The sequence below is a fragment of the Neolamprologus multifasciatus genome, chromosome 7 (assembly GCF_963576455.1).
Source record: "Neolamprologus multifasciatus chromosome 7, fNeoMul1.2, whole genome shotgun sequence".
In the NCBI taxonomy this organism is placed as follows: Eukaryota; Metazoa; Chordata; class Actinopteri; order Cichliformes; family Cichlidae; genus Neolamprologus; species Neolamprologus multifasciatus.
Window position 1 is genome coordinate 12,692,857 of NC_140445.1, and position 16,646 is coordinate 12,709,502.

The 16,646-nt window shown below is 39.0% G+C and overlaps 2 protein-coding genes across 10 annotated transcripts in view; both read right to left on the reverse strand.

Annotated features, from left to right (window-relative positions):
* ttc28 (tetratricopeptide repeat domain 28) overlaps positions 1-16,646 on the reverse strand; it is a 151,845-nt gene that overhangs the window by 48,387 nt on the left and 86,812 nt on the right. For all 6 annotated transcript variants that reach the window (XM_085167549.1, XM_085167545.1, XM_085167547.1 and 3 more), the window contains exons 6-8: positions 11,086-11,307; positions 9,220-9,408; positions 9,023-9,119 (exon numbers count right to left, since the gene is read on the reverse strand). In XM_085167549.1, coding sequence (XP_085023675.1) covers positions 9,023-9,119; positions 9,220-9,408; positions 11,086-11,307 — 508 coding nt within the window. The remainder of the gene's footprint in view (positions 1-9,022; positions 9,120-9,219; positions 9,409-11,085; positions 11,308-16,646) is intronic.
* On the reverse strand, positions 1,216-6,333 carry LOC146513877 (uncharacterized). 4 transcript variants are annotated; one of them, XM_085167681.1, is made up of 6 exons: positions 6,268-6,333; positions 5,337-5,396; positions 5,176-5,224; positions 3,442-3,597; positions 3,146-3,238; positions 1,218-1,867 (listed from the first exon to the last, which is right to left on the reverse strand). In XM_085167681.1, exons 4-6 carry the CDS (start codon positions 3,511-3,513, stop codon positions 1,553-1,555), a joined length of 480 nt encoding a protein of 159 aa, XP_085023807.1. In that variant the 5' UTR covers positions 3,514-3,597; positions 5,176-5,224; positions 5,337-5,396; positions 6,268-6,333; the 3' UTR covers positions 1,218-1,552. The 4 variants fall into 4 exon arrangements, with proteins under 4 accessions (XP_085023808.1, XP_085023807.1, XP_085023806.1 ...); XM_085167680.1 differs by having other exon boundaries at positions 5,337-6,323; XM_085167679.1 differs by lacking the exon at positions 5,176-5,224 and having other exon boundaries at positions 5,337-6,323.

Sequence of the window (16,646 nt, forward strand, 5' to 3'; positions counted from 1 at the left end):
CATGTCAAACCAACACATTTAGCATTTGGCGGTTTAATGTAATCAGATTACGTTGGATCAACATAGTATACTTACATTGATTTGAAGTGATTTATTTAAGTATGTAGAGTGAAATTTGTTTTAATTCATTCTATACACGTTAAAAAGTTTAGGAAAACACAATTAAATCTTGTTGTTTCAACAACTACTTTGTTAATCAAGGCAACTACTGCAAGTCTTGCTTAATAAACCAATATGGGGGTTGATGATTTCACTCATTTCAATCGAATTATTTCAATTAGATTTGTTTACATTTGTTACACATTTAGAAACCCACTACTTTACAAAAAAAGTCACAATCAGATAATGATAACATTAACTTTATTAACTGGATTTAGTGGACAATATAAAAGCTTACCATTTTTGTACACCTGCAAGCATTATGCCACTTCAAAAGGTATAACGTTAGAATACTTATTTACATAGGTAATATGTTGGAACCAAAGCTTCCACAACTAAAAACAGATGCAAAATTTGCTAAATATTTCAACTGTATTTTAAAAAATTAAACTAAAAGATAAAAATACATCTCCCACTTGGCAAGTTAAAACATGTGACAAAATAGAATTACTATTGTGTGAATTTGGGAAAAAAAAAAAAAAAAAAAAAAAAATTAGAAATAATTTGGGGGCAATACAACAACAACAAAAAATCCATAGGTTAAAAAAAAAAAAAAAAAAAAAAAATATAGGGATTAAAAAAAATTTAGGAAGTAAAACTAAAATAGAAACAGAAGGCTTAACATCAAATTAAATGACAGATGGCATTTTTTTTTCAAATGCAATTAATTATTTGAAATGAAAATCTATATTTGTTTGGTGTATCTCATTGTAATAATTATTAGTTTGACCAATTTTTATATTTCTGTATTTATTTTTTAATTTTTGTTGCAGTCCTCCACAGCTACCAATATAGTTTTGCTGTGTTTTAAAACATGCTAGCAAGCAAAATGGACACAATAATACAGTGAACTTAACAGGTGGCAGTGGTCTTAAACCTTACAGGCCCTTGACACAACATAGTAACAGTGCAGCTAAAAACAACAATGAACATTTCTTTGGGAAAACCCCTCAATGCAGTTTATGTAAAATGGTAACTTTGTTCTACAAAGGAGAAGAAAAAAAAAAAAAAGAGGGGGGCACTAAAGCACTCTAATGGAGTGCTTTAGTGCCCCCCTCTTTTTTTCTTTCTTCATTCAACACATGACAGCATTATGGTATGTGTGAATTAGTACCTATACTACAAACTCAAAATTAAATGAAAAATAATTAACAGAACAGTACTTCTGTCAGTACTTCTGATCCATTTTGAGCCATCTATATAAGGACAAACAAAAATCATCTGCAGTGCTGTATAAAAGGTGAATTGCCCAACAGAGAGAATCCAAAAACTTAAAAATATTTTTTTAAATAATAGAAAAAAATATAAACAACTCAAATATTAACATTATATATTGGAAATCACCATTGCACCAATGAACCATTCAAGACCTATCAATCATTTTCAAGTGCTCTCACCCCATAAGCTTGTTTTTCAGAAACTGTGCCTTTGAAGAGAGCTTTTGTCCATCAAGATTTAAAAGTATCTTCTGGAGGACTTCAAAGGTGCATTTAAGTTCTGGTGGGTAGCTCAAGTTCAAACAGTATATGAGTCCAAACAACAGAGCCCATGCTTGTGCAATGTTACCCAAATCAGTGTTAGCCTCCACACCCTCAATCAGGACACCAACGTCCTCTGGGTCATCTTCAGGTTCAGCACCCTCCTTCTGGATGACGTACACCCCCATCACAGTTTGCTCCATGCAGCTTTTTGCCTCGCTGTCCGTATCCTACATGAACAAATATACGACAACAAAGTAAAATTTAAGAGATTGGTTAAACAACTGTTTCTATGCTGTTCATAAAATCCAAGTAGTCAAAGTAATAAACAGAAAATTACACCACTAAAGTAGTTGTTAGTTATTACTCCAATACATAAATTATAAAATACACCTCTCATGTCAAAAGAGGTGGCATAATTGACCTCTCACCAGCCCCTCCCCCAAAAGGGCCATTGTCCAATTACACATTATAGCAACCATTACTGTGTCTGACAAACATTAACCTCAAGCAAGATGGAGAAGCAGTGTGCCCACCGATACCCCGAGAGATTGTGTCTGGAGGAGTTGCGTTCTTTCCATTCACAAAGTCAAAAACAACGTGAATGGATTAAACAGTGTGGATGGCCCCACTCCCAGGTAAATGTACCAAACATTATGAAGCATGTCTGCTCGCACATTTGGGTACCCATTGGTGCGCAGAGGAAACCATTTGTTTGTCGGACATAGCAAGAGTAACTTAGGGGGACAGGACTCGAGAAAAGGCTAACTCAGCTGCTAAAATAACAGGTATAGAAGTGTTAGTACTAAACAGCTCATAGACATTTCTATTTACAAATACTGATGACCATAGCAATGAAAAAACAACAAGACTTGTTTTAATCCAAGTGCAGATTCAAAAGCAATATTGTCTTGATGCATGTTAAATGCATTTTATGTTTGTGTATCAAGTTTAACTACGGTATGCATAAATTTCTTTCCTTCCAATACCAAATTCCATAAATTCTTTATAGCAACGCTTAATACTGTTTGGTATTCAAGACATCCTTTCCCCAATACCAGGTGTCTTGTTGCTAATCTCAAAATTTTAATTTTAACGATTTGCATTTGAGGCAACGTCACAATTTGTATGGTAAATAAAATGGTAAATGGCCTGCATTTATATAGTGCCTTACTAGTCCCTAAGGACCCCAAAGCGCTTTACATATCCAGTCATCCACCCATTCACACACACATTCACACACTGGTGATGGCAAGCTACATTGTAGCCACAGCCGCCCTGGGGCGCACTGACAGAGGCGAGGCTGCCGGACACTGGCGCCACCGGGCCCTCTGACCACCACCAGTAGGCAACGGGTGAAGTGTCTTGCCCAAGGACACAACGACCGAAACTGTCCAAGCCGGGGCTCAAACCGGCAACCTTCCGATTACAAGGCAAACTCCCAACTCTTCAGCCACGATCGCCCCATATGAGAATGTTACAGTCAACATGCTGTCACAATGACTCACCAAGTACTCCTTTATTAACTTCTCATAGTCTTCGTTTAGGTAGATGCACAAAGACTTCAAGATGCATGCTCGTCTGGTATGGATGTTGTCATGCTGGAGAGGAGGAGGAGATAATATGAGCCAAAACCAGGCTGTTTTTCTTAAAGCTAGGGTAATCAGTTAACTTGCATAATTATTCTTTAGGTTAGAACATGGCATGTACCATTTGTTAAGCCGAAACAAAATTGACAACTTCATCTCCAAATAAAAGTTATTTTTGCTGCCTATGACAAAATCTACTCAATCCTAATACAAACCTTGGAGATGGCAAGCATGAGACCTCTTATTTTCTTTCCAGGTGTCCCTCCTTTGCTCAGAAAGATTTCCATTAAGCGTGGCGCGTATTGGTCAAGCTCGGCAAAGAAAGTAGATAGCAGAGGCTTTCTGGTGATTCGCAGAAACTCCTTGTCAATCTGCAATAGAGAACAAATACATTGATTAAAAACTCAACTGTATATTTCACTCACTTCACATCTAAGCTGACTAAAGCTGCTTTTAGAAGACCATGCAGACATCAGTGCTGTCTGTGTAGAACATGAATCAGTCTGTGTCAGATCCTGAATTTAAAATTTCCACTGAAGTCACAGGTAAGAGGCAAATGGAACCAAGATCTAGGCCATTTGCTTTTTGAAGTTTGCAAAGACTGCTAAATTGTGCCAGTGGTAGTTCACTCTTTGCAACATAGTACGCTGGTCTAAACAGATTTTTCAGGTTTATTTTTAGTATGTTATTTGCAATTGGTGTTTGTTCTGGGAAAGATATTGCAGACTGAGCAATAATGCATTTCTAATGGGGGCCTTTCTTAAATGTACTGGTCCCAGTAACAAAGGCGTTTGTCGACTCAGAAATCGAGGGAAAACCAACAACACAACCGGCAGAACATTATGTTATTTACACGGGTGCACATACGTGGTCCGCATGTGTGCATTCGCTGTCAAAATAAAAGACGCGCACCAGATAAGAAGTTGCAACGCGCATTTGCGTCCATATAAAAGGCACTGTTTTTGTCCGCTAGAGTGGGATTTTCACGGCACATTCTGCACCACATCTCTGTGCGTTCATCATTTGTTTGAAGCCAGCTCACCTCCTGCAACCACTTTTCCGAGAATACGTGCTTCTTTTGTGGTTCGGACTCCTGACATTTCTTTGGAGGTGGAGGAACAGCAAAGTAATTGCTTAAAGGAGCTTCTTCGACATCTTTAAGAGTTCTAAACAAATGTCCGTCCTCCTCCAGAAAATCTTATGTACGCAAACACGCGTTGCAACTTCTTATCTTGTGCGCGTTTTTTATTTTGACAGTGAATGCGCACCTGCGGACCACTTATGTGCACCCCTGGTTATATAGCTTGTCATATTGCAGCCACAGAAATTCTTTTGTCCATGAAACCATAAAGCTGCACTTTCTTTTTGCCTTATAGTCTGATTTGTCATAATTTTTCCGTTTTGTGGTAAGCTTTTCTTTGGCTGTCACTTCTTCACTCTGACCTGTCTTATTTGGCTTAGCAGAACTAAAATATATATCCTGCTGCTTTTACACACGCACTTACATAATGCTCAGCGATTCTCTGCGATCAACCTCTCACATGTTTAAGCTGCGGGAGATTTCACTTGTCATGTTTGCATAGTAAGCTAACAATTGATAAGACTATGTCAGAGGAATTGGTGCGCAAATTATCATCACTCACCAATCAGTGCTGTCGCTCTCTATACACAGTTCGCGCGATTGCAAAGTGAAAGCAAAAAACAAGCGCAAATTCAAACGCGATTTCAATATGTCACATATTGACAGTGGCTCACCAATGCCAATGACATAATTACCCAGCTACATTTCCGAAAGAATGCAAAAGCATTGACATATATTTTTCCTTCCTATGACAGCCCGACGGGCAGGGCAGAGATAGATTTTGGTGGCCCGACTGGAAAAATCGCTAGCCCCGGGATGTCGGGCTAGCAATTTTGCGAGCCCTGTACAGTGTTTCAATATTTTTTACCTACTACTCTCCCTGATGGAACAACGCTTGCACTGCCACATACAAGTCACTGAAAGAAAAAAAGAGAAGCAGTTTTAAGGATGGTTTTATTGACCACCTTTTTTTTTTACTTTGATTAAATCATAAAACTATCATAAAAATATATGATGGTAAAAACTTACCATGTATTAAAGAGGAGGCACAAACAATCAGAAAAGGGGTCAGCTTTCTTTGTGGTGTTACTATGGTAAAGAAAACAGACAAAAAAATTTATAAAAACTCCACAGTGGATTTTTTTTTACTTTGTTGCAAACGTATAAAAAAATACAAATACATATAAATACCTCTTGCAATATAAAATTCACAGATAAATATCCAATCTGTTGCCAAATGTAATAGCAGTGTTTCACACTATGCAATAAAGATGCTGGTAGTTGCGGTAAAGGTCCGACAGGCAATTTTCATAACTATCCGCCATTGCCTTTTCCTCTGACCTCGTGTTTATGCTCTTTTCCCCATGCACTAGCGTTTAAGTCAATTCAAAGGATGCAGTCCCTGAATTTGGACACAGCTAATATTTAGCAACTCGCGCATGCTAGTTTAACTTGCATTACTGCAAGAGGCCGAATGCTTAAAAAAAAGGAGAGAGAAAGAAAGAAGAAATGCAAATGATAATAATAAAAAAAGCGAAGAAAGACCATGTCTTGCAATAACCGTCATTTAAAACCAAAGTGAATGCTAACAGAGCTAGGTAAAAGTTCAATGAGACAACCATACAACTTTAGCTAACTTCATTTACTTTGAAATTGAATTTCAAACGTGTTAAATATTGAATTAAACACATTAATAACCGCTAAAACACTATAAGACGGGTAACAAAAAAAAAGAATGAAATGGAAATGCTAATAATAATATAAATATAGCCGGAGCGGATTAGAAATCAGGTATTAGACGGTACCGATTGGCACCGTCTAATACCCGATTTTCACTGTATTTGCTCCACTCCCGCTGTCTAATGACAAATTACACATTTGGAATTAAAAACATTGTTAAACAATTAACGGACGGAACAACTTCGTTTGACTAAGATATTTTCAGTTATTTATTACTTACCTGTATTGTGGAAGATTCCGCAGAGAGAAACGGCAGTTCACTGAACACACAACTTTCTCCGCGTTCCCGCCTCTTCACTTCTGGTAAGTTTGAGCATGCGCACTAGGCATCGGTTTTAGAGTTGTTGATTTAAAATAATTACATTTAATTGAACTGAAGAATGCAAATCTAGTTCATTAAACTTTTTGTTATTTTATGTTAAACCAACAACTGATAATGATTTAAAAACCTAAACTCAATATGTTCATGTTAAATAGACAAATGTCTATTGAATAAATCAAACAACTGCCTTAGTTGACTTTTTTGAGTGCAGTTCCAGGAGGCACCCACCCGAGCCCCCCATTCCCAGTACCCCCACCAATCTTGGAAACAGGAGGTACCCACCCCATCCCAGAGTCATCATCTTTCATTCAATCATTCTTTCCTGAATGAGTGTATACTTTGTGAATAAACTTTTAGCACTCTCCCGTCAGTGTCTCGCTTGCTGTTGACTATAATGCGAGATCATGGAATGAACTGAATATGAACTAGTGATTTAAAGGCATACTGTAGAATTTCAAAAGCCTTTTCTTCTTTTGTTCATCTGAGGCAGTGGCCCTCCGTTTTTTTCTTTTCTTTCTAAGGTACAAAGCATAGAAGTAGCAATTTTACACCGTCCCTCTTGTCGTCTATGTACCTTCTAGGGCATGGGTCGGCAACCTACGGCTCTTTAGTCCTTATAGTGCGGCTCTGCATGGTTTGGGAAAATAAATTAGAAGTATTTAGCTGAAGTGTATTTTATTTATGTTAGTTCTTTTTTAACTTGTAGTTCTAAATTGGAAGATTATTGTAATATTGAAATATAAAAATAAAATTATATTCTATTATTTTTTCATCGCTCAAAATAAGCATCACACTCGCGGAAGCCGGTGTACCCACCGAAACGCCGTGCATTTATCGAGACTTTCAACCGAGGCCAATTATGGATCTTCGGATCCACATTATGTCAGCAGCTCCACCGTGAACTATGTTAAAAACAAACACAACTCACGCCTCACAGATGACAGCTTACAGTCCTGCGTAAAGATGAAAGTGACTAAGTACAGCCCCGATTTGCAGACGCTGTGCGCGGAGGTTCAGGAGCAGAAGTCCCATTGCTGAAAAGCATGTTCACGGCAGACCCAACGATGTTTCCATGAACATGCTTTTCAGCATCTCTTTATAGACCACTTTTCACACACGGTTGCTATACAGCCAGCTGCAGCTTTTCAGCTCACAGCCCGACATATACCAACAACAACACAAAAGCATAGATAGCACAGACGTTAAGGTGGCGAGGCGTGATTGCGGGTGCCGCTCAGGTGGGTCCACCTCCCTGCAGCGGCGCTGCAGACCACGCCCCGCCACACACATTAACCAGGTAAAATACATATTTAGGCAGAATTTTGTAAATATCTATTTTTCATTTTTCAGCAGCATAGTGCTTTTTTCCAATTAGTTTTTAAAAGTCAGGTCAAGGCTCCAAAAGCCCAAAGGCGATATAAGGGTGGCGGCTCACAACAGTTTTTGTTTGCTACATGGATCATTTTAGTTCAGCTGGGTATCTTTCCTTTTGTTATATTTCTTTAAGAGTTCAAAATGTGTTAATTACATAAGGTAAAAAATAAAGGTAAAAAAACAATATATACAGTGTTATCTTCATTTTAGATGTCAAAAAGTATTTGCGGCTCCCAGTGTTTTCTTTTCCGTGGAAACTGGTTCCAAATGGCTCTTCGGGTCTTAAAGGTTGCAGACCCCTGCTCTAGGGTAACAGTGCAAATTGATTATATTTCCCACATTTGTCTATTTCATCTTATCGTTGTTAATTTCATTGCTGTTGTTTAGCCCTGCGACAGACTGGCGACCTGTCAAGGGTGTACCCCGCCTCTCTTCCTATGACTGCTGGGATAGGCTCCAGCACCCCCCACAAGTGGAAGCGATTGGATGGATGGATGCTGTTGAGAATTATGCCTGTGAACTATTAATATTAAAAAAGTAAATAAAATATCTAACTTCCTTTTGTGGTGCACCAGCACACTGTTCTATTTTTGCACTCTGGTCCAGCCTTTGGCCAATTTCAAATTTCCGTCTATTCAATTTTTTGTCTGTACTGTAAGCCCACTCTTTGTCTTGTACGGTATGTGTTTTATTTTACATGTCTTTCTGTCTTTCAGTTATGCCCACATATATCTGTTTGTTTGGTTTTGTTGATTCATTTGATATGCCACCTACCTGCTATGGACTGCAGCTGAAAATTAGCTCTGCTGAATCTGTTGTTTGCCAAAAGGGGAAGAATGGCGATGATGCAGTCTTATTATTTGAAAAAAAAAAATGTTGACAGGAACCAAAGGTGTACATGTCTGTTTTAGTTGATCAAATGCTTGCAGCTGCATAGGATACACAGGTGCACATCCAAGTGAGAGTAGTGATAGTACTATTGTGCTATTCCTGGCACAGAGAGTGAACCACTCAAGACCTAAAGTAAATAACGGTTCACTTTTTTATTAATTTTGTTACACAGTAGCTTTCAACAGGTTCTGGAGTACCACAGTGTGTCAAACCTGCCATACTTTAATTTTACTGTTAGTAAAAGATAGATTTGCCATTTAAAATGACCAAAGCTAAAAAAGGCATACCATTTTAGTTTCCCACAACAAAATCCCAGATTCAGACGCCAAATTAAAAAAACTATTACCTCCAGCCAGGTGACCCCTCTATGACCCTCCATCAAACCTACCCAAGTTGGATGAGGCTCTGCCCTGTGCTGCTCTGTCTTGCAGTTCCTGAGCAATTTCTAGCTGGTTTTGGTGGTGCTGACGAGCCCTCTCCAAGTCCTGAACCGAACAAAAATAATGCATTTTTATCAGACTGTGATTCATTATTTTGTAGTTATTTGTTTTTCAGTTAACTACACCTTTATAGTTATATACCAACCTGCATGCATCGGGCAGCGTGCCCCAGACCAGCATATGCCCTCATCTCAATTGCTCTGTCGACCAGCTCTTGGGCCAACTCCAGCACTCTTGTATGGTACGATATGGCCTTGTCAAAGTCCCGCTGGGAGTGGTAAGCGCTCCCCAGGTTGCTGTACGCTCGTGCCTCCTCACGTCGGTTCTCCAGACTCTGCCAAACAAACCACCATTTCACCGTCACTAAGAAATTACCTTTGTGGTTATTTATTGGCATGCAATGGAATTTCCACAGAGATCACAACATTTATATTTTCTTTTGCTATCCCAGACAGTTAAAGATGAACATATTGCTAAAATGATCCTTTAGTTTATTTAAGCTAGGTTCTCAGGAAATCATTATCCTGATATAAACTGTGTAAATCTATGTGTTGTGTGAATGTCTAAGAAAGAAGAAGAAGAAATCAAAACCATTGTTGTATTAGTGAGTGAGTTAGGCATTCATAATTCTGTCCTTGGAATCGTTTGCCATTTTTGCAAACGATTCCCTTATCGATTCCAGTCGCCCCGAATGACGTCACCACGTTGCGGAGCGTCATTTACCTGGCAGGAAACATGGCGGCTCAAACGCTAAAAAGTTTGGTTATACTTTACGAGAACGGATGACAACAGGGCAACTTGCAATACTTGCAAAGTAGATATTTCATTTAAGGGAGGAAACACTACGAATATGCAAAAGCATTTGCTCACAAAACACGCGATAACCTTAAATGAATGTCGTGTTTTTAATTCCGCTCCGGACTCGTGAATCTCAACCCAGCAGCGGCGGTAACGTTTGCACGTCCTCTCCCGTTAATACGGCAGGTAAATAATCAACTAACAGTGCATATTATGTTAGCGCGATCTGCCTTATCACAAAACCTGCCATTACTGTGCATTTAGGTGACCATGATGAGAGAGACAGACAGAGTCTGGCTGGCTCAGATGCTGGCAGTTCTTGCTACAGTCTACCGGTAGCGTCTCCTTTCAGGCCAGGATAGACGAATGTCACCGAGCTGTGACTAAGTTTGTGGTAAAAGGCTTGCACCCATTTGCCACAGCAGATGCCCCCGATTTTCGGTAAGTGAATGTGTTTAATTGTAGGCAGGGACATTATTGGATATTCTTGTGTAATTGCTACAGAAGAATATTTATTTTATTATTTTACATTCACAATTTTTTTTCCTGGGGACCCTGTGACACCCCATTGAAGAGCTGTAGGTTGGATCTGTTAAGATCTCACTGTTGGGTTTGTAAGGCCATGTTACTCCTAAATTTCTATCTTGTTCAAAGAGAAGATATAAAACAAAGATCTAAGCTAATTGACCTTAGTGTTCTCCTTTTTAAAAAAAAAAAAAATCGATAAGAGAATCGATAAAGAATCGAATCGTTAAACAGAATCGAAAATGGAATCGGAATCGTGAAAATCTTATCAATACCCATCCCTAGTCAAGAGTTGCTTTTTGTGAATTAATTAAGTAGTTACAATAAAATAAATCTATTAACAGAATGTGAAGGAACAACTTATATATCCCAAACAAATGTAATGCTAAAAAGATATCAGCTAAAGCTTTAGCTGGGCTATACTTTTGTGTAATATATCCTTTTACCGGAAAATGGTGCAGATTTAGTCAAATCTTTTGTGGAAATGTGGGCAGGACTAAGAAAAAATATCAAAAGTTTACAAAATAGCAGCACAGATCTCAAAACACCAAAGGTTAAATAGAAATACTGTTGCCTTGTCATGGTTAAAATATGCAGAGCTTAAATTAAAACTGCACCTTTTAAGAGATGAAAACCAAAGAAAAACATATTGGTAATGTAATATGAATATATTACATTACCACTATACCTTTGCAATGTCCAGATGCTGCTCATGGCATTGGACAGCATTGGTGAAGTCTCCCAGCGCAGTGTACACAGCACCCATGTTGCCTAGCTGGCGAGCCTCGGAAAGCTTGCACTGACTTTGCCGTGCCAGCAGCACGCACTGTTTATGACTGGCAAGTGCATTAGGGTAGTCACCAATAGCTGTGTACACATGACCCAGACTGCTTAGAGCACTAGATGCAGCCTGAAATCACACATGCACAACATACATACATTGATCAGTGTTCAGTAAAAACAAACAACAACAAAAAGGTACACAATAATTCACATGCTTATAATAAACAGGAACACAATCATGTAGACCAGAGGTGGCAAAATAAATGTACTTCATGGACCATACACAGACCAATTTAATCTTAAGTAGGTTTGCCAGTAAAATAAGTGAAAAAATTCTTTTACATTTTTACATTCTTAAATTTTTCACACTTTCAGTTTTAATTGTCCATCCATTTACATAAAAGATAATGAGCAGCCAGAAATGTATTCAGAAAAATAAGATCAGTTTCAATTGATATCAGTTATAATTTTTGAAGAAAAAAAAAGGAAGCATTGTCTAACATGCCAAATAACTAATCACTTCCTTGTTATGTTGATAGAAACTATAATCCTGTCTGTGCAATTAGCTTTCCTTCAAAATGTAATTTGTGTTTACATTTTATAAACACAAATTACATTCTGTTTTTATTTTCTGTTTCTGCTGCAAATCAGCTGTATAAAGGTGTCATTTCTGGGTAAGAAAGGGATAGTTCAGGGAGAATGGAAAAGGAGGCAGGATAAGCAAGTGAGGAAAACAAGCATCACCTCCTCCCACCTCAAATAAAGTCTTGCCAATGGAGGACACGCACATCTTGGTGGCGCCATGAGTGAAAGCTCATCTTTCACATCTTATTTAGGCCCTGCTGTGAGAGTGTGACCCTCTGCCACCACCACCTCAGCTTTGTATCAGGTTCTAGCAACCCTATTATTACTCTGTTTTAGTTAACACATGAGACCCTTTTATAGCTCCTTGAGCTGCCTAATGTTTTCTAGCACCCCTCATCCTGCTAATTACAGAGCTTCTTCAGGCATAATACCATGCAAATCAAGATGAGGGTTTCATCTTAAGCTCGCTCATTGCTGTGTTCCTGCCTGCATGTGCATGAAAATAAGAACTCATGTCCACACACACACACTAGTACTGCCAAAACGATTATTTTGATAGTCGACTAGTCACCAATTATTTTTGCGATTAGTCAACTATTCAGATCATGCATCCATTGGATGTAAAACCTACAGGTTATTGCACCAGCATGCATCTGCTCTTATATAACTATCATTAGCTTACAGCTTTAAATGTTTAAGGTATGTGCTAACTAAAAATAAAGACAAGATGATAGTTTATTAAATTTTAATGAAATTTGCAGATTGTTTCAGTGAAGTTTAATAAACTCAGCCGTCTGCTCCTTGCTATCTAAAATATAACAGGACACCGAAGTATATTTTTGAGCCTCTCACACTTCTGATAATCAGTTGTCTGCTTGACGTTTATTCAGTGGTGTAAAAACAATAACTTTAATCTTAGCCTTGAACCCCGACTAGCTATCGAGCTGGTGGATAACAGACGTCTCCGAAAACATCAGAGCGCTTTTGAAAATATGTGGTGTCTTGATAAACTAAGCAGATATTTGAGGTTTACACAGCTACATTCTCGCCTGAAAATATGTTAAACGTTTATTTTGTGACCCAGAAAGAATAATAAGAGTAATATTAAAACTAACTAGCTGCCACCATTTTTGGAAACTGAGCAGGGCCGCGCTATGAATTCTGGGATAGGTCGGGCCACAAAGTATACACCCGACCCATCCTTCAAATCTGGGGAAACAAAGGGTGCATTTGTTGGCCGCATTTGTCAGTCTTCGTCGTGTCGCTGTAACGTAATCGGCCTACAACAGCTACAATACCGGACACTGCTTCTCCTTCTTCAGGGTTTAATGGCAGCTGCCATCCTCTGTTTCAGTCCATTATTACACTCTTAAATCTTACTATTATTTCCTGCGTCTTTTGGGATCTTACAAAGCTTCAAACGATGCGTCGACTATTAAATTAGACGATTTTAATAGTCAACGTAATCGTGAATAGTTGACTAATTGTGGCAGCCCTAACACACAGACACGGATTGTCAGATCCATGTCAGATAGTCTTGTCTGCTTCTCAGATTTGACAGAAAAAAACTGAGAAGAAATGTGACCCACTCACTACATTTTTGCCTTCGTAATTTAAAAGCGGCCTACTGATTCATAACTAATCTAGAGATTATTGGGATTGATCTGTTTGCTATCAATGGAGGCATATGAAAAAGATGTGAGGTGTGAGAAACGGTTTGTTTCAAATTAAACAAGAGAATGAGACAAGAGCAGCAGTGTGTACTGACATATCTCTTATTAATTAATGTATCTATACATGACATTTGCTTGTTAATAGATTGTATATACAGTTGGACCACATGACAGATCCCAGAAGTAAGGGAAATATATACCAGATATGGGTGCACCTATCTTGGTAAGTCCTCAGTCATGCAGGCCAAGAGGCCTCGATGAACCCCTGGCAACCTATAGTCACTAGCAAAAAAATATGTATTCCCCACTTGGGTGGCAAGTGGTTGGTGGAGATCGCTGTCTACTGCTGGGTGAAACTGATCGCAAAGGGTGCCATAACAAAAACCTCTTTGATTGCTTGATTTAGTAGCAGACTCACAGACTAGTGGAATTGCAATTTGCATGGAAGATACCAAATTTTCTACAAACACTAATTGTAGACACCGAACAGCACAAATGCAAGCCAGAAACGGAGAACACCATGTTAGACAATAATAAACCAAAAGATTTCAAATTGTATATACAGTGGGGCAAAAAACTATTTAGTCAGCCACCGATTGTGAGAGTTCCCCCACTTAAAATGATGACAGAGGTCAGTAATTTGCACCAGAGGTACACTTCAACTGTGAGAGACAGAATGTGAAAAAAAAATCCATGAATTCACATGGTAGGATTTGTAAAGAATTTATTCGTAAATCAGGGTGGAAAATAAGTATTTGGTCACCTCAAACAAGGAAAATCCCTGGCTCTCACAGACCTGTAACGTCTTTTGTAAGAAGCTTTTCTGTCCCCCACTCGTTACCTGTATGAATGGCACCTGTTTGACCTCATCATCTGTATAAAAGACACCTGTCCACAGCCTCAACCAGTCAGACTCCAAACTCCGCCATGGCCAAGACCAAAGAGCTTTCGAAGGACACCAGGAAAAGAATTGTAGACCTGCACCAGACTGGGAAGAGTGAATCTACAATAGGCAAGCAGCTTGGTGTGAAAAAATCAACTGTGGGAGCAATCATCAGAAAATGGAAGACATACAAGACCACTGATAATCTCCCTCGATCTGGGGCTCCACGCAAGATCTCATCCCGTGGGGTCAAAATGATCATGAGAACGGTGAGCAAAGATCCCAGAACCACACGGGGGGACCTGGTGAATGACCTGCAGAGAGCTGGGACCAAAGTAACAAAGGTCACCATCAGTAACACACTACAACGGCAGGGAATCAAATCCCGCAGTGCCAGACGTGTTCCGCTGCTGAAGCCAGTGCATGTCCAGGCCCGTCTGAAGTTTGCCAGAGAGCACATGGATGATACAGCAGAGGATTGGGAGAATGTCATGTGGTCAGATGAAACCAAAGTAGAACTTTTTGGTATAAACTCAACTCGTCGTGTTTGGAGGAAGAAGAATACTGAGTTGCATCCCAAGAACACCATACCTACTGTGAAGCATGGGGGTGGAAACATCATGCTATGGGGGCTGTTTTTCTGCCAAGGGGACAGGACGACTGATCCGTGTTAAGGACAGAATGAATGGGGCCAAGTATTGTGAGATTTTGAGCCAAAACCTCCTTCCATCAGTGAGAACTTTGAAGATGAAACGAGGCTGGGTCTTCCAACATGACAATGATCCAAAACACACCGCCCGGGCAACAAAGGAGTGGCTCCGTAAGAAGCATTTGAAAGTCCTGGAGTGGCCTAGCCAGTCTCCAGACCTCAACCCCATAGAAAATCTGTGGCGGGAGTTGAAAGTCCGTGTTGCTCGGCGACAGCCCCAAAACATCACTGCTCTTGAGAAGATCTGCATGGAGGAATGGGCCAAAATACCAGCTACTGTGTGTGCAAACCTGGTAAAGACCTATAGTAAACGTTTGACCTCTGTTATTGCCAACAAAGGTTATGTTACAAAGTATTGAGTTGTATTTTTGTTATTGACCAAATACTTATTTTCCACCCTGATTTACGAATAAATTCTTTACAAATCCTACCATGTGAATTCATGGATTTTTTTTTTCACATTCTGTCTCTCACAGTTGAAGTGTACCTCTGGTGCAAATTACTGACCTCTGTCATCATTTTAAGTGGGGGAACTTGCACAATCGGTGGCTGACTAAATAGTTTTTTGCCCCACTGTAATTTGAAGACAAACAGTTGACATTTCCAGTTTGTGTGACATTCTTCAGTTTCAGTAATTTAATGAATAGTTGATGATTACCTGTAGACTACTTAGCGTCTTTCATACAAACTATGGCTGATTATGGCAATCTGCTAGCAACCAAAGCAATCACAACAAGGTTTTCAGTGTGCCAGCATATATCTTGTTGGGATCAATTTTACTGATGGCAAGCATTCTCCAGCAAACACTTGGAACTGGTTGGGGAACACAGGCGATTGCCAAGCAGTTTCTATGCCTGTGTGACTGGGACCTCACTTTATTTAAACTAGAGAGTATTCTGTGGTGAAAGCAAGGAGTGACATTAGTCCTGGGTCTGAAAAGTAAAGATAACACTGAAGTGCCTATATCCATTTGTATTTGTCCCAATGACCAGCCGGGGGTGACGACTCTAATTGAAATATGCTATATAAAAGTCTATGAAAGAAAAATCCCTCTAATTTTCATCGGGTTTATGAACACAGTCAACACTTTCCTGGTCAGTCTAAGATCTTAACAATAAGATATTTATCTAATTGAATAAGCACAAAATTCATTTTGTAAATTATGATCCTAAATAGAGTCCAACAGCCATTAAAGCATGGCAACCTTGAGGATTGATCAACTTTCCTCAAGTGCTTACTAACTGTGCTATATCAAAGTGGCTACTTTACTCTTTTACACGCAGTCTGATTATGTTGTGTACCATGACTTACACAATGTTATGTTATTCTGAATTTATGCCACAATTGAATTACATTGAAAAAAAAAAAAAAAAGGTTTTAGTTTTTATTTATGTGATGTATATTTTTATGTTCATTTATGTGCATATCTGTGAACACACAGTGAGAAGTAATAATCAATAAACCCTGTCCGAAGGTAAAACCTCACACAGTAAGAACCATTTCTTTGGTGCATTCACAGTGAAAGTAATTAAGTTTAGAGGCCATCTGAGCACAAACAACAGCCTGTCTTTGATTCAGATACACACACACGCACACACAAACTTAAAAAGTAAAAT